The sequence below is a fragment of the Protopterus annectens genome, chromosome 3.part1, assembly GCF_019279795.1.
Source record: "Protopterus annectens isolate FY-2018-M chromosome 3.part1, PAN1.0, whole genome shotgun sequence".
NCBI lineage: Eukaryota > Metazoa > Chordata > Ceratodontiformes > Protopteridae > Protopterus > Protopterus annectens.
The window spans coordinates 1,379,141,062-1,379,166,599 of record NC_056732.1 but is presented as its reverse complement, the minus strand read 5'-3'; the positions used below and the strand labels follow the sequence as shown (position 1 = coordinate 1,379,166,599).

The window sequence follows — 25,538 nt, the reverse complement described above, 5'->3', positions numbered from 1 at the left end:
TGGGCGTACCATGTGGAGTTGTACTAGGTTATCCCACTTTTGCGAGTAAGAGCTGTCCTTACCTGTAGTGTACTACTGCAGATTAGATGGTTAGTACTGATCTGTTCTTGTCTTGAACAGGGCTGAAAGTTTATGTAACCAAAGTAGCCTGCTTAATGGTCTTACCCAGGTTGACCTCTTAGTTTGTTAGCCTTGCTGTATGACCGCAGGATATTGCATGTATGTTATTGTAGACTGGGGTAATTGCGACCAATTTATTACAGTCTAACCTCCTCAGGTTGGGAGCGTTTGACTCGCGCTTTTTCCCCTATGCTACTTTATCTGTTTTACCCGAGGAAATCCAAGCTTATAACCACTGCTCGGAACTGAAGAGCGCCATATATTGCTGTTAGGTTGTATTTAGTGAATGCTAGATAACAGCGCGCTATTGCCAGAATTAAAGGAGCGCCATAAAGTGGACACTGTCCGTGAGCGAAATAACTCAGAGCCTCCTCTCCTAACCTAATTAGTGGTATGGCATACTTTTTTGGCCTCAGGGCTTACCGAGTCCTAGCTTCTATGCTAGCCTGGATCGGTGCTTGAGCAGGAACTGCGTATAGCCTACCTGTGCATACTCCCAACTCAATGATACACCTATAGAGTGGGAATGAGCTTGCGGCACCTCACACCTGTGTAGGCAGTGTTACACACAGCCATCGCTAGCTGTAAGATTATATTTTTGTCACCTTACGTTAGCATAGGCTACTATTTGTCTTGCTATGTTGAAATGCTGTATATAACCTGAATAGTTACTGCCTAGTCCTGTTGTCAATGTGGTGAAAAATGAGGAACTAGTCCAAATGTAATAACACAAAGTTTGGTTTTCACTAGCTTCTCATGATATTAATTACCTTAGTGTCCCTGTGGCTCACTGCTTATACCACTTAGGACCTAGCTCAACACAGCTGCATTTATTAAGTATTCCTAGCTAGACTGTTGTATACTGCTTAGACCTTTCCCCTTACTTTGATAAAGTACTCTGTACCATTATTTAGTTTGAATAGGTGCCAGTATGCCTTGCTATGTGTCTGTAATCTCTGCAATGTATGTTTTTCAACTGTTTGTTTGAACTGTAATGCTGTGTTCATTACCCTAACTGTATTTTAAATGTCTGTTTTCTTACCCCTTCATTGTTTCTCTTGTCCCCACCATTCCCAGGTTTGCAACATCTATCTTGCACTAAAACCCTAAGAAGCTACCTACCCAGTGAAAGGACCCCCCTGCAAAAAAATCCAACCAACTCTTTTATAGAAAAAAGACTTGCCGTCCTGCTTAAGAACCCTGTTCACTAGGAGGCAAGAAAGTAAGTGTTATCAAACAGAGTGGTAATATTTGAACACTTGCTTAATATCTGGTGTATGTATGATACGTTACCTAGCCAAGATATCTAGCAGCCATACTCCCCTCTCTACCCCTTAATACTTATAGGTTTTTTCACTCCTGTGCTGTCTCCTGCAACTCTCTAAAGGAGCCTTCACAGGCCCTGTATTATCTATCTCTGCTCTCTTGTTTCTGTTGTAATATAGTATCTGATCACTAGATGGCACTCTAAACTAGGATAGCTCCTAATACATCTATCCTTCCCCCTGATATCTAACATAATTAAAGTTCTGACCCTGGATTGAGGAACTTCTTCCTGCCATCTTTCCACTCTACCTGCTACTTTCCACTAGCATTGCTCTCAGCTATCACTTACTATCACTACCACCGTTTCCTCCCCTCTATACCTATCCTTCCCAACTAAGGTACCCAGTAGTCAACTGCTCACAGATTGCTTTTTGCTGACTTTTCTCGGTTACCTGTCTGAACCCGCTCCGTTCCCCTACCCCCAATTCCCACCCATCCCCATGGGTCCTACCCATATACCTCTAATTACCACACACCCATTCCTACACAACCAATCTCATCCTCCTACCTATTAAAGTGCTAACTACCCTAGCTCAGCCACTTAAAGATACTCATTACATCACTAAGTACTTATCAATTTGCAAACTCAATACCCCAACTTACTATAACACCTTGTAGAACCTTCCCTCGATCATCCTCTTTATAATACCTTACCCCACAAACTTATTTACCTTTCCTTTCAATATGCCCATAACACCCAGATCCAAATACACAAAACTATTCCTCTTACTTGCACTCCTACCTTTACTATCTATACCCTATGTCCTAACTAAATATGAATATCTAACCTTGACTAACTTTAACCATCCCTTTAAACAACCTTTCCTAACAGACCTGACACCCTATCTAAACCACATAAATATTACCTCAGCACCCTCCTACTTATTGCCAATGTTTTATCGTTTAGTCCACATTAACTATAACCAACCCAAGAAAACACAGAACACACCCTGTAAATTCCTGAATATCATACATAGGATTAACAATCTTAAACTTCTAGATGGTGATATCCATCCCAAATGCACAACCACTACTAACCCCCATAAACCAAATCCCTCTACTTGTCAAACCCCCACTAAAGCAACCTTCTCTCTCCTTATAGCCTACCTCAACATACAGAGCCTAAACAATAAGTTGCCCACCACCATGCCCTCTTAGATGTTCACTCCTTTGACATCCTTTGCCTAACAGAAACAAGGTTAAAACCTGTAACACAGGACAATGAAATCACCCCACCAGGATACAATATCCTGAGATTAGATTGAATAACCAAAAAGGGCGGGGGTGTAGCTATACTATATAAAGCAGAGTTGCAAGTAACACCAATAGATGTGCAACCATCTTCTATTAACAACACTGAAATCATTATTTCTAAACTTCAAATCAACACCTGTAAATCCATATATATAATATGCACCTACCTCCCTCCTGGTAACAATATAAGCACCCTAGAAAATATCCTTTCCTGGCTTTCAAAAAACTACCCACAAGAAACCATTGTTCTGGGTGACTTTAATATTGACTAGAACACCTGCATCTCGGCCAACCAGACTACCCATATAAACCTTCATAGTTTTTCCCAAACGTTTACCTCCCCCACCAGGATCCATAAACCTAACAATAAAGAAACCACTCTAGACTGGATACTAATAAATAGTCACCCCCTCTCTTATGAAGCAGGTATCCGTCCTGATGATGTCAGTGACCACTCACTGACCTACATAATCAGGCAAAAGATCAATATTCACAAACCAACCTTATATAAAACCATTCGTTCCAACAAAAACTTTAACCCTATTAACTTCCAAACTGAACTGAAAGCATGTGACTGGTCACCCCTAAGACACCTCCAATTAGACAAAGCAGTATCCTACTTTAATGCCAAATTTTAGAAACCCTGGACTATCATGCCCCATCCAGCTCAATCAGAAATAGGATTAAAACTGCTCCATGGCTAACAAAAGAGACAAGGCACAAAATTCTACTAAGAAATAAAATCTGAGCCAAATGGCGAGCAACTAAAAACCCAGCTTATCATCTAACATTTAGACAGCTGAGAAATGCTACCAAAACATCTATACTTCTAGATAAAAGGAACTTTTACCACAACAACCAGCAAACTCACCAATACAAACCTCAAAAGTTCTGGGCAGGCATAAATAGACTCCTACACCCAGGTCAGTCCAAAACTCCCAACCCAACAGGATCCACCCATTAAAGTCCAAAGCATATTGCTAATGCCTTTAATACCTTATTTACTGATGCAGTCCAATCTCTTTGCTAATTCATTACCTCCTGTTAGCACAAGTTTGTCATCCTCCTTGACTAGTTTACCTCCCTCATTTCATTTACAACCAGGCCCAACATCCCTCATCTGCATTCTTCTTCAAAAACTAAAACCTTGCTCCCCTCAGCTGACCTTCTACCAGCAGAATATCTACAGATAGCTGTAGCAGTAGTAGCCTTTCCTATTTCCATCCTAATAAATAGAACCATTACCGAAGGAATGATCCCATCTAGCTGGAAAATCTCCCACATTATCCCACTGCATAAAGGTGGCAACTCAACTGAACTCTCAAACTACCGCCCAATAGCTTTGCTCTCTCCTTTAGCTAAAATAATGGAAAAATGTATCCACCGCCAACTACTAGACCACCTACTGCAAAATAACTTATTAGCTAACTGTCAGCATGGCTTCAGGCCTTACCATAGTACCACCACAGCCCTCTTATCCTTTTCCAACTGTATTAACAATAACCAAAACAACAATACTCTATCCTCAGCACTCTTTATCGACCTATCAAAAGGGTGGCCTAATGGTTAAGGTGTTTGCCTTACAAACATGAGGTGCAGGGTTTGAGTCTCACAAGGGATAATTGGCTAGGTTTAAAATGGCTCGCAAGAGCAGTCAGCCTAGTACTAACCTAACCTAACCTTTGATATGGTTAACCATCAGCTTCTCTTGAATATACTTGAGTCTCTCTCACTAGATACACAGGCTTTACAATGGTTTAACTCCTACCTTGAAAATAGGCAACAGGCTGTGCTTTGGGAGAATAATCTATCCTCTCACCTTCCTATTACCCTAGGCGTCCCTCAAGGTTCGATCCTGGGCCCTCTCCTTTTCTCAATTTTCATCAATGATCTTAATCTAATAATTCCTCAAGCTACATGTATCCAATATGCTGATGACTCCATGTTAATATGCTCGGCTACCTCTACACCTAAACTCCAGTCCATTACCCAAACAGTGCTTAACATAGTAGAACGCTGGTTCTTACAGCACAGCCTCCTCCTGAACTCTAAAAAGACAAAACTACTATTCTTCACTCCCACACAAAAGTCCCCCCAATCAACTTTATAGTTATATACAACGATGGCATTGTCATTTCTCCTGACCCAACTACCAAGCTGACCATGATCCTTAACTTTGACACACATATTAACACAACAATAAAATCAGTTAACAGAAAATTAGGCTCCCTCTACAGGATTAAACCCTTCCTTACTCCTACAGCTAGAACAACTATTGCCCATACCCATCTAATTTCCACCTTCCTCTACGCCTTTCCCATTTATACTAACCTATCAAAAAAAAAAACCTTAACAAACTAGCTACCACCTACAACAATATTGACAAATTTGCTTCTGCATCCTCATTTAGGACTCACCACTGTCAAAATCTAAAGCAACTAGGTTGGCTGGAACTACATAATCAACTTCAGATTCAAAAACGTATTATTGCCCATAAGATCCTCTATCTTCCAAAAAATACTCCAGTACTTACTAGCCTTCTAACCCCCTACAGTAATTTGACAACCCTTCACTCAGCCAATAAAGTACTAGTATCTACAGTTAAATCCAAAAATAAGGCTGGGGATTCACTGTTCTCCAACACTGTGGGCAAATCCTGGAACCTGCTTCCCAAGGAACTCTTATCTCTCCTCAGTGAAACTGTTGAAAAAACAACTTAGAGAATACCTTAATAACCACTGGTTATGCCCATGTAGTAACCTAGATTAATCAAACCCCCACTTTGTCTGACTTCTACCTATATAACCATTTGCTATTGAATTCCATCTCTCTATGCCTCTGAGAGTAGACCCAGCTAAGCTAATTCAGTCTTTACAACTTTCTCTTACATAGGATCCACTTCAATGTATGTACTCGTATAGTTTACATTTTACAGTGTGAACTTGTTTTCACATATAGATACCTATACAGGAAATCTTTATCTTTCTTATTAAATGTCACTTTAAAGTTGCTATGCTACTATAGGATCAACTGGATCACACACTGTTAAATACTCCTGGACCTGAAGCTGCTATATTTGTTATGTGTGTTTTCACTTCTTTTTCTTATTACGTGCTACTTATAATTATTTTTTTCTCTTTCTTATTATCTGCTACTTTAAAATTGCTATGTTGCTATATAACATTTGTATTCTTCACCTTAACTAGTTCTGTACCTAAAGTTGCTAATATTACTTATCTGTACCTGAAGATGCTAAAATTTTGCTTATGTGAAGCTTTTCTCCCCGGGCCTCTACTGAAAATGGACATATATCCAGTTAGACCAGTCTGGTCAACAAATGTAAAATAAAAAATAAAATAAATACTAAGGATCCCAACAAAGAAGGAAAATGAACCTCCCTGACTCTGTCGTCCTATGATAGAGAAACTTGCCTCCAAAGCAGGGGCTGGAGGAACAGAAAGTTGAACCAAACTGAGAGAGACAACACAGATCTGTCATTATGGTAAGTACATAGCTTTCATAATCAATGTTGTCTTTTCCATCTGAATTCAACCAGTGAGACAGAGTCTCTAGCCAGTTTCTTAGAAATTGGTTCCACCATACTAAGCTCCTTCCACAAGCTACTCACTTCTTAAAACCCTTCTCCATATGGCTAAGGCCAAAGAAATCTAGCATCTCAGATACAGCAAACAAATACTAATAACAATCTAATCACACCACGAGTGAAAAGCCCACCAACAAGACCAGCATACCTAACCTTAAAAACATATGCTACTTAACTACAAGAAACCCTATACCAACAATTAGAAAAATACAAAAAGTATGGTAGAGGCCATGTGAATAAGCCAAACTACACTCAAAAAACTGCAGTAAAGGATACACTCTCACAGAGCAATCGACCAATCTACTGTTCAGTAATGGAGGCAAACAGGATCTGAAATAATTTTAGCTGAGGAGGGAATTATGGGTAAAGAGGCAGAGTTCAGCAGGCTGAAGTTTTTGGAGTATGGCCAGTCTCTGATATGATAACCCACAGTTGAATCCAGATGGAAAAAAACATCATATCAAAATTTTAAATCTTTTCTCTTATAACACAACCACTGAAGTTACTTCTCATAACAAATTACTAGGGATGATAGTGGAAGATGATCTTAAATTTGGCCTGAGTAACCCAAATTGCATAAAAAAATCACCAAAAACTAGGGATGCTTTACAGAGCCAAAAAGTCTCATTGATGCAACTAAAAACTACACACACCACTTCTTACTCATTCCCTCATTAGTTTATGGTGCTCCATCCTTACTAAACTCCAGGCATCGCAAAAAGCAAAACTTCAAAAATGCTATAATAAAGTGGCTAAATCTGCAGCAAATAACCCATGACTGTATAGCACCAAAACATCTAAATTCATTAGAACTACCCTATCAACTATCATAAACACATCAACTATAAGATTATCCAGCATTTATCTGCTTGTACAGAAATAAATACCATCCTACACGAATATATTTCCAATCGTTCATTACAATCCAATGACCAAAAACTCCTCTCAGTCCACAACCCTATTAAATCTCCTGGGCAGGGTCTGCACTCATACCAGGTTGCTAAGGCTTGTAAATCATTATCTGAACCATCTGGTCAATACCCTCCCACCAGTCCTTTAAAACCATTCCGAAAGACTTCCTAGCAAAAATCCAGTGGTGGCTGGTGACTTCAAATCAAAGGGGGACTGCAGGAGATAGCTGAATGGGTGGGGTCAATGGGAAGGGGTGTGGACAACTAGAAAGGGGAGGAGCTATGCTCAAAACCACAAAAACTAAACTTTAATTAAATATGCTGCCCTGGGTGCCAAACCCTCATTATGAGAGTCCAATCAAGACAAATGAAGTGTAAAAGAATAAAAATATTTCAATGCTTTGGCTGCTTGACAGCTTACTTAATATCTAGATGGAAACAAAAAGGTTGTGAGGCATGAAAAAATAAATTACTTTTTAAATACATTACTGGAATGCCAGTCAAAGTCAAGTATAAGAAAAACATGCAGCACTCAACTCAAACCACTTCTCCTTGCACTGCATTATAATTTGTATTCAGCTTTATTAAAGTACCAAGTAACATGCTGAAAGTAGCAATCTCTGTGATGCCCCCACTTGTAAAAATGTTTCTTATCCAAAAAAGACCTGCTGCCTGACATCTACTTGTTTCATGGGGAAAACATGATCAAAGTAAAAAATGAAAAGCAAACAAGATCAAGATACATTGCTTAAAACTGTGGATGACTAATAGAATTGTACAAGTTAGAGATGGAGGTTTACAGTGAAACTATAGATTGCTTGCTGCAGTACCAGTGAGTGGCCAATTGGCTTACCCTGTAGTAAAAGGAAAATGGAGTACACTGCACTTCTCAGAAATACACACCTAATACATCCAGGCACCATTTACTTATTAATATTCGAGCACAGAAGTACAGTTACTCCATCAGAACATATTATATTTCACAATTTTTTACACCATTTGTAAAACTTATACTTTTATTCTTTTAATTAAATCTTGATAAAATAAGCCGCACATTTAAGTGAAGCAGAAAATCTAAAATGTAAACGTTATTCCCAAATGTTGTGCATGCATGTTTCCGGCAAGAAATCTGGACAAAGCCACAAATAATTAGGGGGGGGCAAAGGCCCCAAAATAGGGACACTTTTTAAGTACTGCGCTTACAAAATTAGAAGGTTAATAGAATAATAGGTTTTACGTTAGCATACATTTCCTGGAGGGTCTGGAAATCGAATGTCTGCCATTATTTTCTGACTTCAGTTCTCAATTACTTGTCAATGATTTGTCAGAAAAACTACAACTTTAAGAGAAATGGACCAAAAATATGAGTCAAAAATCTGGACATTCTGCAAAAATCTGGACAGTTAAGAGCTATGCAGTCTGTGGGTGTTGTGTGTGTGTGTGTGTGTGTGTGTGTGTGTGTGTGTGTGTGTGTGTGTGTGTGTGTGTGTGTGTGTGTGTGTGTATAAACAGGACAAGAGCATAATGTACTATGGACATGGGCAACTTAGTGTACCTAACCAACAAATACGTTTTGGGAGCTTGGAGGAAGTCAGAGATTCTGGAGATAGCCCAGTCATACTTAAGGCTGTAAGGGTCCCAGACTTTTAACTGTTAAACAAAAACAATAATCGCTATGGTTATAAATAAAACTTTTGCAATGACATGGTCCTGTAGAAACTGTGTTTTCAGGATGAACAACATAGACAACTTAAGTTTTAGAGAACTTTCAGTGGGCTTAAGAAGACGACTCGCTTGAAAAGACATTAAATGGCAAAATAATACAAAATACTTTTGCATAAACAGCAACGCTGTTGATTTTGGGGCTGCTGGGTGTGTTTCCTTGTTGATGCTGGAGCATCTAACACAGAATAATAACAAACTAGCAACTGCGATGAGGTCAGAAAAGACACTTCAGGGAAACGCACACACACCAAACTGGGGACAGTTAAAAGCCTCGAGAAATTCAAAGTAACGATAACAAAACTAAAATAAAATAAATGTTTTTTTTCGTTTCTTAATGAAAATGTTATAATTATTATTAGGAAACACATTAACATGACAAAAGAAGTTCACAAACGACAAACTAAGTGAAGCCCGTTAATTATATATTTTTTTATTGAAGTCTATCTGCAAATATATAGGCAAACCTATAAAAGACGTCTCTCTGATGTGTTAATCCTGTAATCAGTTCGTTACTTATAAACAAGATGACATTAGAAGTTAATAGGCAGTTGAAATTAATTTTTATTTAACTAGTTGATGTTTAATCCGTCACGCCAGGCTGCCTTGCAGTGTGAGAGATCTTCCTGACAAAAACCTGTTAGAACTTCATAAACTGCAATCATTGTCCGGGCAATGAAACAAACAAGCCATGAGGAAAAAACATTTATTATTGGGGGGGGGGGGGTGAGAGGATTTGCGTTAGTCACCGTGTGCATGCGGGTTGACTGAGTCTTCACACACAAGACAGTAACCACCTATAGATCTCACTTTCCTGTGTCTCTCTGGCTATCCATGCAGCTAGCTAGCTCTTTGGCTATCTAGATATCTATATTTAACTTTCTGCTAAGCTAGCTGCCAATTTGCAAACCAGAACAACTATCTGTGACTTGACTATGACTATCGCCCACTATTCTGAAACAATTTGTACTGCTGAAAATGTATTGCAGTTTTTATTTCTTAACATTAGTTTATATAAACTCATGACATGCACCCAAGAAAGACTAGTGTAAATAAGGTGACAAGACACATTACTTGAAACATCAAGATTTCCGAACATCTTTATGTATGTCTGTCTCTACCTAGTTTGGACACACACACACACACACACACACACACACACACACACACACACACACACACACACCTACCTCCTAAATGAAGCCAATCCAGTGACCAGGCACCTACCTCCTAAATGAAGCCAATCCAGCCAATGACCAAAACGGAGCAATCCAGTGACCTACCTCCTAAATGAAGCCAATCCAGCCAGCGACCAAAACGGAGCAATCCAGCGACCAAACCCGTCCGCGCAATATGCCCCGCGAGAGCAGCTCAACTCTCTCAGTCCTCAATCTCTCATTGGGTCTGCCAGCTCACCTCTCTCTTCATTGGGTCTGCCTGCAGCCGAAGCAGTCTGGACCTCCTCTTCTGTGCGGTCGTCACCGCACTGATTCCTGGGTGCACTTGCAGCAATGATTGTGGGTACCTGTCTTTCTCTATCCGGACTGCTGATAAAGGCAGTCTGAGGGCTTCAAATGCCTCTGTGCATGCACAGAGGAGTCGGAACTCGTGCTTTTTTTTTTTTTTTTTTTTCAGTTTTGTTTTTTAGTTTTAAAAATTGTTCTTTTGTGTTTTTCTAGGTGGGAGGGCTGCAGTCCGGCAGACCGATAGCACGAGCCGCCCCTGCAAAAATCTGGCTCTATTCTTGTTCAGTCCCAGATAAACTATATCTCTAAATATGAAAAAGTCAATTACACGATTCAGCTGTACGTAAACTGAATGACTTGATGTGACTGATCTAGCATTTAAATGTAAATTAGTAAGTAGTCTGTAGTCCCTACAAAGCCATAAGATAAAAATGCTAACAGTTTTCTACAATAATCATGACAATAAAACTTTTTTCCAACTAATATTTTGCTGACAGTCTGTTCCACAGTTATGACAGTTGTGTTAATTATTCATTTTTGTACAAGTCAATAAATAAATTAGCATGTCAGTTCTGTAATAATGACTTGCCATTTTAATGGTATACCTGTTTTGCAGTACTTAGATCTCAAAAGAAGTCTTCTGACTGCAAACAGATATAAACTCAATCATGGTTGACCCATAGCTTCTACCAAGAAATTAAATTCATTAGTCAGTGTCAGTGGCTCAACAGGTAGCCAGCTCCTCGTTGCTGCTTGAAGACCAGAAGGCTGTGGTTTCTATTCACACTCCAGGTAACTGGATTCATTTTCATACTGCTAACACTGCAGTGCAGCGTTGGGGGGGCATGTTAAACCAAGGTGCCACCTGCTTGAGTTGGTAGGAGCTCAGATGGGTATAAAAGATCCCATGGTACTTATCAAAAAAAGAGTAGGGGAAGTTCACCTGATGCCCTGGCCAAATTTCCTTTAGTCAGTATGAATACCACATTTGATCACCCCTGAAAAGAAGCCACTAACCTAGTCGGACTAATCTGATCAACAAAAGATAAATAAATAAATTGCATACTCTCAATCACTGACATGTAGCTTTCTTAACTGTCCCTTTTCATCCCAGCTCCATGTACTTTTCTCAAGCTTTTTTAAAAATCATTACACCATTTTGCCTGTGCACTCCACAAGAAGTATGTTCTCACAGGGTAATTGGCTAGGTTTAAAATGCCTCACAAGGGTAATTGGCTAGGCTTAAAATGGCTCACAAGGGCAGTTAGACTAGTACTAATCTATGAACCTATGAACATTTACCACATCTATGTAAAGAAATACTTCTGCATAACTCATGCTACTTTTTAACTTACTAACTTCTTCTCCAACCACTCAGTTCCATATCACCTTCTATACTAAAAATCTCTTCATTCCAAAATCGTAAAAGACTGCTCAGGGCATTTACATTTATCTAACATACTCCACCTTCTTTGGAATCTAGGAATTACTATACTGACACTCATATTACCTGCATCCCATTGTTTTCACTGTGCTTGTATTATTTCTCTAAACCATGCTTATTCAGTCACGCTTCTTCCAGCGCTCTAGTATTTAAAACTGTATACAGTTTTCAAATGCATTCATTGAGCTACTATGTTCAGAATTCAATCTTGAATAATGTTGAATTGTTGCAATGAAAATAAAATATATATACATGTACATAAATTACCTGGGAAGCAGCACAAACCCCAAAAGCCTTAAAAATCACATCTACTAAACGCTGAGAAGTAAGGACATTTCCCCCAACCACTGCTGCCTTAGCAGATGGATCAAGGATTGAGCCCTTTGGTATGATAACCTTTACTGGAGCCAAGCAACCCTGAAAAAGAGAAAAAAAAGGACAAAAATGTTTTATTTTAACATGCGACAATATACGAAGATCTAGTTCTTACTAGTAATACCCACAAATATAAATATATATATATATATATATATATATATATATATATATATATATACACACACATAAAAAGATATATATATATTTACGTACACCATGCAGCTTGTTAAGAGGTTGGCCAGGTATCACATTGCATCAGCATCACAGCATCACATTTGTCCAGTTGTGCTATAGCTGACTCACACTCAGGTGACTATGGCACAGCAGTGGAGATTTCTCTTTGGTTACAGTTGTGTGACTGTGTAGTTAGTATGTATAGGTAAGAAGGCATAGGAATTAAACCCCTCTGCGTAAAATACTTCTTATGGCATTCTACTACTTAAGAACACATCATCGCAAAAGGAATGCTAAATATGTAGTTACCAGACATACCATGCAGAAAGCAGTTGAGGAGCCTATCCCAATTACAACTACACCACAGCACTGTCTGGTTAAGTGAATTGCTCAGAGTCGCTCAGCAGGCAAATGAAGATTGACAGAATTAAACACTAGACTATATGGAACAGTTCATTAACAGCTTACAGCCTTAATACTTTGTGTTAACTGCTTTACTGCATTAGCCATTTGTATTACCTGCATTTGTGTTTTTGTAATCATGTGACTTTCAATGGAGTGCATACATGATGAAGTGGATATCCAATTAATTGGGATAGATGAAAAAAATTTAACATTCAAACACACAAACACATATGAGTGTGTGTGCTCGTGCACGAGTGGCTGTATATATGTATATATAAATGTTTTATATATATATATATATATATATATATATATATATATATGTGTGTGTGTGTGTGTGTGTATATGTATCTCTATTACATCTACTTATATATACCTATACATCTGTACTTATCCTACTCTCTTTCTCTCTCTCTATGTGTATATATATATATATATATATATATATATATACTAATATATTATATTCACATTTTACTATAAAAATTTTGAAACACAATGTTGAAAATCAAAATCTTCATATCTAATATTAAGAGACCAATACTATGAAGGCCACCAATATCAAGAAATCTTAAATACTGAATCTCTATATAAGTTTATATATATAAAAAAAGCTTGAATAGTGAATCTCCGGCAATTGTGAATCCAGGAACAAGTGCTACCATGGGCACTGCAGGGGTGCAAGTCCAGGAAGCTATTACTGTGGTCTTCAGTGTTTTGGTCTTTCAAGATTATTGTCTCAATACTTTGATTTTCCAAGACTTTAGGTTTCGACATTTTCAAAGTAAACCTGTATATATAAATTCTCTACTGTACTCATAATTAATTACTTCCTTCAAACTATTACATAACCCTGAACAATTCTTATGTCTTCACTCCATCATTCAACCTTACATTACTAAGAGACCTCTGTGCTCCACTGACAAATCGTTACTCTCCATAATTAAACCTAACAACACTACAGGATACTCCCTGTATTCACACTGCACAGCTAAAAGCTGGAATACCATCCCATTCCACTTAAAAACAGTTTGAAACCTGAAAGTCTTTAAATGCTAACTGAAGCAACACCTGATATAGATAAATGGCTCTGCACATGCACCACCCCTGGTTAAAGTGGTACTAATATAGCTATATGAATTCATGCCACAATTCTCTGCTGCACGAACCTTAACTTATTGTTACCACAACCATACCCTATTCTATCATCTCATCTGCTTTATTTTCCTTATGCCTCCTCCCCTCCTTCCTTTCTTTGGACTGCTCTAACTCAATCATCATAGGTTCACAGGAGATCACTAGGTAAATGGTTCAAGAACCCTTACAAGCCTAAACAGTTTTACTCCGATTTTACACAATTTGGTATCTCTACGGGAAGATACCAAGGGTCAGCAAGTGGGGTTTTGACTGTCTCTGGCCATAAGGGACATGGGTGCCACCCCAGGAGTGAACTTACATCCCATCCATTAGTCCAGACTGTGCTTGGAGATGGTCAGGGAAAGGCTCTGCTTCACTTGAATAGAAAGCCTATTCCAGAGGACGGGCAATCTCTGGGACATATATCCGTCTCTCCAGCATGATCTATTTCTTTCTGAGACTAGGTTTAGATCCTTGTGAGTTACTCATGCAGATATTTTTTTTGAATAAGCACCACTTCCATCAGGGCTGGGTCAGAGACTGCATTGTAGGTCAGGCATAGATCATCCCTCAGTAATCAGTAGTAAAAGGAGTACAGTGATAGGGCTTTTAATCAGTCCGCATATGACATGTTGGTTATACCCTGTATTTTTTGGGTGAGAAACCTCCGAGGATGCTCCAAATGTTGAAAGTGCCTGGTGAGGTACATGACAAAGAGTGCATTGTACTAGATTACTGGTCTGATGAGGGCCGAGTACAGTGGTACTATGACATCTTTAGATCTGGATGCCATGCCCTTACTTATAAGCTGAGCCACACAAAAGGATTTCCACATCACTGTGGACACATGCTGGTCAAAGTTCGGATTACTATCTATCTGAGTACCCAAATCTCTCACTATTGGGTCCACTTATTTAGAGGGTGAATGTGTCACCCAAGACAGGAAGGAGTAGAACCTAAAGTCATGATTCATAGTCAGACCTGTTATCCATTGCAGCCATGTAACTATCATTTTTAATTGAAACTGTGCTGAAACTGTTTGTAAACAATGCAACTGATGTCAAGGATGTCTGAATAATGGAACTGCTGCTTAACGAATGAAACTGAATGCAAGTGATGTTAATGATATCTACATAGTGGAGATTTTCTCCCCTGGCTTCCAGTGAAAAAGGGCACTGCTCAGTCAGACTATCTTGGTAAACAAATACCAGTAAATAAATACACTGTAACCTATTAAATATGGCTGTCAGAAGCAATTTCCAGTAAAATGCAAAATAATGTAATTATTAACATTTTAGCTGATAATATTAGGTTGTTTCAGGACTCAGGGTGAAAACAGAACAAAACAATAACAGATGCAATGAAGTTACTATACCCAAGCCACTTACTTGAAATTTAGCAGGGGACTGTATTTATAAGGCCCAAACAGAGATATACCCCCTATATCTCCCCCAAAAAGTTGATGTTACAGTCCAGGAGGTCTGTTCACTTTGAACAACCCTCTTTTCATAACTAATTGTTAAAAGGCATGAATAGAAGTGTACTCAAAGTCTTCCTCCTTAACCTTTTTATCTAAGGATTTCCAAATATAGAGCTTCTCAGAAAAAAAAGAAACCAAGCAGCTCTGAAAGTAAAAGCAGTATTAGACATGACTTGAAGGCAGTAAAAGTTAAGACTAAATAAGTGTAACAAGTGGAGGGAGGGATTTACGTTTCTTTACGTCGGCAAACAGGAAGTTACATTTTAAATACCCAAGCAACTGCGAAGCCAAACAATTTGAGATCATCTAAAAGTGCCTAACCTATCCCAAGATAAAAGAAGTATTAGTGGTCTGTGCAGGTGTTTCTTTAAATCAACCCACAGGCAGATCATCTTTAAATGTAAGGATTACTCCTGTCCTTTGTAAATGTAAACTTATCACCCATTTACTACGCTGACAGCAAGGAATGTCTTTGGAAACAGGTGTTAGGAATTACATTTGAAGTTTGCATTTAGGCAGAAAGCAACAAATATGGTTGGAGGAGAACTTGTTGAACATACGTGCTCAGGCTAAACATCCCCATTGCACCTTTACATGCAAAAGACATCTAAAATAAATTCTCAAGCCCTATATCCATTTATAACTACATGAAAGAACAACAATGAGGAATCACTAAAGTTCGGTATGTTACACTAGAAAATACAGCAAATCCCTTGTGCAGGAAATACTGCTCCTTTCAAACAAGTCCTTTTCCACGATAAAAAGCTCAAAAGGAAGGTGCTTAATGACAGAATAATTAATCTCTCTCCAAGAAGTAGACTTACCTTTTGTTGGATATGGAATTTGACTGTTTTTTTTTTTTTAATGCTAGTGTAAGGGAGCACTCCCAAGGGCATGCAACAACTGCTCCATTCAGTTTCCCTCTGCTCCCCAACCCTAACCCCCAATTCCCACCCCTCCTACTCTACACTTATATTCCCATAACTCTGCCATAGAGAGTCCTTCAACCACCTTTCACAACCAATATTCCCCTGTCCAATCACATTCCACTCAATAAACACTACTCACCTCTGCTATTTCTCCTCCCTTTAATCATGTTTACCACAAACCACATTACTACAGATACTTCAGATATGTCTGCTATTCTTACACTCCAACCTCACTTCATATCACACTCTACATAATAACTTTGTCAACAACAATAAAAAATACAACCCCTTAAATTAAGTTTACCTGCCCCAACATTACTATACCTCACAGTCTTTTCAACATTTCTCACTCTCAACTTTTTGGATTCACATCTGCTACTAAGACCAAATTAACCTACACATTACAAATAAAAAACAAAGCCAAGAAATAAGTAGCTATCCCCAAATAAACAAACTACTGACATTAAGTCTCACATGATATGCACTCAAACCCTGACCCAACCACCACAAACTCCCCAAGCAACTTCACTGGACTGAAATTCATTAACATAAACTTAAGCAGTATTTGCAATAAAGTTGCAGAGTTGTATGCATTTACTGAAAAACACAGGCCTGACATCCTTATAATCACAGAAACAAGGCTAAAACCAGATATTACAGATAATTAAATCCTACCTCCAGATTATAACAACCTCAGAACTGATAGAAAAACAGCCATCATTTACCATAGCTATAACAAAAATACCCCTATTTCATAACGCAAAACTTCTCATTATCATTGCGAAAGTTAAATTCACACAAGAGCCTATGTATCATTGATGCATACATCCTGCCAGGCAACAATGTCTCCACTGTGGAAGACGTATCAAACTGGGCCTCAGACAATAAATCACAAGAAACCCTAGTCTAAAGAGACTTATTCATAGACTGGTCCTAAATTACAACTGATAACCCACAAATATATATTAATCGCTACAGCACCAGACAAGTCATAAACAATTCTACAGGGTATAATAAATCCTGTTACAACATCCATAATACACTGGATTCTAATTTTACACCCCCATAACATCCCTTCCACTGGAACTCTACCAGACATCCCCCCATAACATCCCTTCCACTGGTACTCTACCAGACATCCTCAGTGACCACCTAAGAACCCATGCAATCAGGCTCCTTACTCATCCACCAAAATCTTACCACTACAACCTAATCCATAACTTAACCAAATTAAACATCTAAGATTTCATAACTGAGCTAAAGTTAACTTAACTGGTCCACATTAAAACTTTTATCACTAGAAGACACCACCCTACAATTCAATAAAACCTTTAAAATAAACCCTGCTCCCTGACAAACACTAAAAAAAAGAACAGCATATGATAAAACATGATAAAGCATGGAAGATACGGCTAGCTCATAAAATCCAAGCTAACTTCCAACACTGTAGACATCTCACAAACAAAGCAAAACAAGAGTCTGCAGTCAACCCACAAAAATAACTCCAAGAAATTCTGGATTTCCATTATAAAAAGCCCAGGGCTCACTTTCAAATCAGTCCATCACCAGAAAATTCCCCAAGACAGCCAATGAGTTTAACTACTACTTCATAGCAGGTATCACTTCTAAGTGCAAAGCTAGTACTAAAACATAACCCAGACCCCTTCCCCAACCAAACTCTTAGGTTAGTTATTTCTCCCTGCAACCTATCCCAGCTTCAACTATTAAAAAAATTATGGTTAAGATAAAAACTACAATCTATCCACTGACAGCCTGCCCCAGGAATATCTAAAATTTGCCTCTAAAGCAATTGGATAGCCATTATCAATCCTAATTAATACATCATCCAAAAGTGTTATGTTCCACACATCTGGACAAAGCCTTTACAATACTATAACATAAAGGAGGAGCTCCAATATTAGCAAATAACTATATTGCCTCCTATATCTAAAATACAAAAAATGTGTATACAAACAACTACTTTAAGTACCTTACCGACAGTTATCTTCTTTCCCAGACACAGCATGGTTTCCGTCCATGCCACTGTACCTCAACCACACAACTACAGTACAGAAAAAACATCAGCAAACTGTTCAAAACTGGTAATATGGTTTTCTTAGCCTTTCTTGATCTGCCAAAGGCATTTAACACAGTATGCCACTCTGAACTTCTGCAAAAACTCTCTTCCCTTGGGATTTCTCACCCCTCTCTTTCCTGATTTCCCAGTTACCTAAAGAACAGATTTCAAGCAGTAAAATGTCAAAACAAATGCTCTTTAATGTCTTACCAGTGACTATTGGAGTACCCCAAGGTTCTATACTTGGCCTGATCCTCTTCAGTGTCTTTAGTAATGACTTTGCTTAGCCACAGAGCATGTAATCTTAATCAGTACATAGATGACTCCACTAACATCTGTGCTGCACCTACTTTACCTCAGTTGAGATAATTAATTCAAGACGCAGTCACCTCTATCAAGTCAAAAAGACTAAATGTCTCCTTTTTAATACTAAATCACAATCACAAAGCAAAACTCTCTTTAACATCACCTTTTCTAACAATACAAACTAGTATCACATACAAAGCTTCTAGGGGTCACAAGAGATGATACTATTAAATTTGATTACCACATACAAACAGTGGTTAAAAAAAACTTGGCCTGCTTTACAGATCTAAGACATATCTCACTACCTCAGCAACACAAAACTGCAAAGAACCATCTGCTTCCAACATTGCAACATACAACTCAAATCTTTACTAAACTGCAAAAAACCCCAAAAATGAAAAATGTCTCCACTATTCTCAGCTACTTGTAATACATAAATTAATTTACACCTATTAAATGTCCTGCTCTAAGAAACATGGTTGAGTACTGCCAGCTAAAGAAATTCTTATGCTCCCAGGACAAATTGCCACTCAGTTTAACAAAATCTAAAAATACTGCAGGAGATGCCCTGTTTCTAAGTTACAAAAATATGGAATTCACTATCCCATCACTTTAGACTACACAACAACTATCAATCCTTTAAGAAAAATCTGAAACAACATCAGCAGCAATCATGGCTCTGCCCCTGTTCACTTCCTGACTAATACAGTCATATAACAAGTTAAAACTTATTTTTCCATACTCTACTATCTTCACCTATGTTCTGTTCACAAATAAAATCTGCTGCATTCGTATCTTATACCATACTACTATACTTGAATGACATGAATGTTCTCTTGAAAAGAGTTTCTTCAGTTGTTAAATTGTTACTTTCACTTAACTATCAATAACATCTAATTGCCCTACTTGTCTAGCCTAGAGTTTTGTATACATAAAGAAAACTGTAGCATTGTTTTTACTCAACAATATTAATTTGTATGACATGAAATCTCTGTATCTATGAAGCTTTACTCCCCAGGACTCCTGTGAAAAGGAATGCTGTGCCCAGACAGACTATCCTAGTTAACAAATTCAAAATAAATAAATAAATGACAGGTAATACAGGACTGAAACAATGAGTAAGTTATTTATTTATTTATTGACATTTGTTTACCAGGAAAGTCCAATAGGGCATGGTTGCCCTTTTTTAGCAGAGGCCCTGGGAGAAAAACTCCAAGGTATCATATTTAATACAATCAATATTTACAATAATACATTTTATGATGCAGTTTCAGTAAATACATAGCATAATAGTCAGTATAAAAAAGTTGTATTGATATTCACAAACATTAATTTTAAAGTATTGTACTGACGTGTTACAAATAGAATAGGGGTGTATAAGATAGGTAGGACTAATTTAAGACACAGATTAAGGTATTAGAGGAGATAAGCAAGTTTGAGTGTTAATAGAAAAGTAGTAATGGAATAGTAATTTGGTTGTGCTAATTAGAAGAAGGTTTAGAAGTACAATAAAGTGAGATATTAGAATGATATAAGCAGGTTAAGTGATTTAGTGATTTGAAGAGAGGTATAAGAAATGTGATGAGGGGTGTTAGACAGACATTTCCCAGATGAGGAGAAGGGATAAAGCCACGAGGTAGAGAAAAAGTATTTTTTTAAGTAAAGGTTTGAAAAGAAGAAGGTGTGTGATAGAACTAATTAATATAGGAATTTTATTCCAAGTTCTAGCTACACAACTGGAATACAGAGTGACCCCAGCAGCCCTTTGTGGTTTGTAGATGATAAGCAATGTATTATTTAACTAAAGGGGATAATTTAGTAAGCAAAAAGTACGATGGTGTAATTGCCATTCAAGCATATGGGGTATGGGTAATTTTATGGGTTAAGGTGAGCCAAGTATAAAATAGTTGGTGAGGAAGCTCAAGCCAGTAAAATGTTTTCAGTGCTAAACAGTTGTGGCTCCAGTAAGGTTTGTTACAAGCAAAGCTGGCAACTTTGTTATAGCACAAATAGCTCAAGTTTAGAAATAAGGGAGGCTTGTAGGCTGGTTATGATAGGGGTTCTCTACTAGAGAGAATGTAAGAGGTAAGTGGTAGCTAGAGTTACTTGGCAGAGTCTGAAAGGCATTTCTTTATTCTATGTACAGTGCCTAGTTTTTGATGGGTTTTCTTAATGCTGTTGTGGATATGTAAATTGAATTTAAGACTCTTCTCGACCATCATGCCAAGTAGTTTTGTATGTGGTGTAACTTCAATCATGGTATTATTTAAGGAAGAAGTTTTAAAGTTTTTTTTTTTTCCAATGGAAATGGAATTTTGGAAAAAAGCAAAGTATTTTAGTTTTTTTTTTTTTTTTTGGGGGGGGGGGGTATTTAGTAACAGGTGATTATCCTGTAGCCAATATTCAAAAGAGTTAAAGGCTTCTTGAGTAATTCTCTGAAGATGTGTTAGGTTGTCAGAAGTGCAAACTGGGGTAGAATCATAAGCATACTGCATGAGGGAAGCTTGCCAAGAGGATTTATGTAAATTGTTAGTGAATAATATATATTAAAGAGTAGAGGGCAGAGGATGTAGCCTTGTGGTATGCCAATATTAGCAGCAGGGAAGGGAGAAAATGTGGAGAGCCATTTAACAAACTGGTATCTACTGGTTAAGCAGTTGTTAAACCACAAAAGTATGGGTTGTGATAGCCTGGGGGTAGACAGTTGGTAGAGGAGTTTAGTGAAAGACTAGATCAAAAGCTTTAGAGAGATCAAGGAATACAGATGGAAACAAGTTTGCCTTCTTCTCTGGCTTTCTTAATAGTATCTGTGAACGTTAATAAGGCCGCGGTACTGCTATGGGTGTGTCTAAATCCATTCTGTGTGGAGGTCAGCAGCTTTTCCTGAAGAATATGTTGAAGAAGTTGCTTGTGAATGCACTTCTCCAGAATTTTTGATAAAGGGGATAATATGGTGATAGCTCTGAAACTGGTTGCATCAGATGAGGTTCCTCCTTTACGAAGGAGAATGATGAAGAATTTTTTCCATAGAGAAGGAATGTATGATTCCTTGATAGACCTTTTAATTAGAAGAGATACAGAATGGGCTATGGAAATGGCAGCCAGCTTAAGGTACTCTACTGGCAGATTATCTACTGAAGGAGAACAGGGTTTCAGTTTAATAAGTAGCACTTTGATGTAGGATGCTGGGATGGATTTTAGGGTGAAACAGGTGTTTTCTGTCTATGGAGAGGGCATGTCAGAATTATTAGGAGGAAAATCTTTACTAAGGGCTTCGATGCTTTCTATAAAGTGTGTGTTAAACTGAGCTGCTATTTCAGACGGAGTGTTACTTAGGGCAGGATTAAGAGTTGTGGATGTTCCAGGGTGGAATATATTAATAACAGGAAACCAGATTTTTTTTTAGAGTTGTAAAACTGATTTAGTAAGGGGTTAATGAAGTAGATTATCTTGTCTGTGATAATCTATCTTTTAGTACAGTTATGTAGTTATTTAAAGTATTGTAGATTTTGGGAAGATCTATATTTTAACCATATTTTCTAAGCCCCATCTCTTTCATACATTAGGTGCCTGCTTTAAGTTGGTAACCCAAGTTATTTGCAAACGTTGTAGTCATAGATTTGAAACTAGAAGGATGGACATACCATCTAGTATATATGTAGAAGTCCTGATTGAACCTTTGCAAAGAAAAAAAAAAGAGAGAAATGCTGGATGTGATGACAGATATGGAATAATAACATGCAAAGTATGCAGACCGTCAAAATTCAACTGCATTGTAGGTCATGTGTGTGTTTATTCTTATTGAGTAGAAAATCCGCTTTTACAGACCACTGTTTGGGAGAAATGCTTCAAACTGCTGCAGCATGTTATGGTATTATAATTAAGTCAGCAGATTAATAGCCAGTGTTAGCAAAAAGGTGACACTGAAAATGTAGTATATTTGTTATTAGACGGTTAAGTCAAACTGGTTCACACTGTTAACACTGAAGACTCCATTGTGAAGTACATTTAATTATTTTCTATTCAGAACTGGCTCTGACCTCTCTCATATCCTTGCCAGCCCTGTTTCCTCCGCACAGGGTGTCTCGAAGGTTTTCAGCTACTAGCAGTGCACACAATTTTTGCTAGTGCTGCTGTTGTCTTTTTTTATCTTTACTGTTGGGTGTCACATAATTCAAACATACTTACAAAACTATACAACATGACACTTCAAACTACTCATGCTAATATCCTTAATTCTACAATATAACAGCACTTGTCTTGACACTACAGTGTTTAACCACTGTTCAGCATAACAATGTATCCCTTAGGCCATCCATCACTTTAATGAAATGATACAGTTCACATTTTTGGGAGGGTGAAAGCTGATAAAACTTTACTGCATCTACATATGATTACCCCACCCCATACTTAATCTTGTTGTAATTATTCATATACCATCTTCTTTCATAATTATCTAAATATTTCTGTTAAAACCTTCTCTTGTTTTTGTCTTTGTTTACCTTCTGCCTTTCACATTATGCAGTTTTCTCCATTTCCACCTGAATTTCTTCACATGTATGTATATTTATGGAATTAAAATAAATAATGCACATATTGATATTTGCCGCACTCTTAGGGCAGTAATCTAAACAATGTACTTGCTGATATTTATTATTTCCTAAGCATTGTTGTACCATGACTCTCTTCTTTTACTGTAGTATTTTTGTCTACAATCTATAGAAATATGATTACATTTTCCTGGGCTGTCTGAAATATTTCAGTTGTGATAAGTGCACTGCCCAGGTAAACATAAATAAGTAAATAAAATACCTTACAGCAGCCTCACAATACCAAGTCAGACTAATACTAATCTACTCATTCTTCAAGCCATTGTAAAAAAAGTGCAACTTTGTTGTTCAACCACCGAATGTGACCATCACTGCCAAAGTTAACTGTCTACTCTTTGTCCACCAAAGTGCATTCATTCTATCTTCTTTAACATACAAGGTTCTAAACTTCTACCAATGTCCTTCACTTACATCCTCCCTCACTGACTACCTACCATCCAGAGATCTCTGCAACAATCTCCAAAGTCTAGACACCTTCGTTGTTCCCAAATACTCTCTAACTACTTGTCACACTGCCTTCTCACTTACAGCTCCACCTGCATCAAACAATGTCCTCTACAGCACTGACAACCTTCTCATTTTGGGATCTATAAGACAGAGTTGAATATCTGCTTAGATAATCTCAGTAGCAGTAATACACCTTGTGGTGTAACCTAACCCCCACACTTTGTTGACATCTGTCAGTCATCATATTTTTTAGTAACTACTGCTTTTCTTTACATCTACTGCCATGTTCATAAGTTCATACATAGTTACTATGCACAGATTCCAGGAGGTCATTACAGAGCCTATTCCAAATTCTCAATTGTCCTAAAGCACTTTCTGGATAAGTGACTTGTTCAGGCAAATGAAGGAGGAAGGATTCAAACAATGTACCCTTAGCACACAAAGCAGCTCTTTAACTGGTCAGAGTTTTATCTTCTGCATTGACTCCCAGACTTATGTTGTTTTTCTCCACTCCTCCTCTTTTTCTTTTCCTACCTTCACCTCTGGAACCAGTTGTCTCGCTCTACTCTCTTTCTCTTCTTCACTGTAACCCCCTTCCCTTTACATTTTATACCCCCACATATGTTCTTCCTGCTGTGGGCAGCAGCACAAATTCTAGATAGTGCCTATGGGGGAAGAGCAGTACTGATCAACCTCTTTGAGCATCAACTGTGGTGCTCAATATCCTCAGGATAGGAGAACATGAATCATAGAATGAGTGCTAGCCTCTCCACAGTGTACAAAATGGCTCTGTGTAATTCAGTTCTGTTAACAGATGTAGCTAAAAATAGGCATGGGTGTTTACCAGTGACAAGTGGGTTGAGGACCCAGCCTACTCCAACCTAAGCTAGAGACCCGTGCTAATGATGGGAGGGGTGTACATGCCCTTATTGGCCAGCGTGTGTCTGCCATAATGCCCAGCAGCCATGTGTCAATAAGGTACTGGCTGGCCGGTGTCCAGTTGCCTAGCCCGGGTTATCTGGGATAGTTCGGTTGGGCGAAAGGTGAACTAAAGCCAATTAACCTGCCAAACATGAACTAAGAATTGCTACACTCAGTGTCGGTTCACTGGCATGACACAACTTGGAAGTGGATGACATGACAACAAGGAGAATGCTGGAAATTATATGTATCCAGGAGACACCATGAATTGGCATTCCAGAAAATACACCTGGCTTGGGGTCCAGAGCCTGCTACTAAGGAGGACAGACTAGAAATGGTGAGGGAATTGTTGTGAAGGAGATGCTTCAAAAGACAAGAAGAAAAGCCATCAGGATTAATAATACACTCATGGCAATCAGACTCCAGTGTAAGGACAGGGCACTATTCATAATCCCAACCTACATCCCATGACAGAGCTGTGATAGTGAGGGACAGAGTACATTCAAGACAGCAGTTGTAGGACCTACAAGATAAAGCAGGACAAAAGGAATGGGCGTTGATAATGGGCGAACTGAATGCACATATCTGGAAAGATGGAACACAATATGAGGATAGCCTCAGTCCACATGGGTGACGTATCAGGAATAAAGAAGGAGAAGCCATTATAGACTACTCTCTGGAAAATGGTTTGATGGTCACCAACATATGGTTCAGCAATAGAGACAGTTGCAAGATCACATACAAGAGTGGTCAACATGCAACTCAGGTAGACTTCCACCTAGTAGGGAAAGGATACTGGGGTAGAATCACAGAGTGCACAGTCATCT

General features: G+C 38.2%; 1 protein-coding gene across 1 annotated transcript in view; it reads right to left on the bottom strand.

Moving 5' to 3' along the window:
• Positions 1–25,538, bottom strand: part of OPLAH (5-oxoprolinase, ATP-hydrolysing) — a 1,902,532-nt gene that overhangs the window by 275,621 nt on the left and 1,601,373 nt on the right. Inside the window, exon 23 of the mRNA XM_044067415.1 lies at positions 12,115–12,264. Coding sequence (XP_043923350.1) covers positions 12,115–12,264 — 150 coding nt within the window. The remainder of the gene's footprint in view (positions 1–12,114; positions 12,265–25,538) is intronic.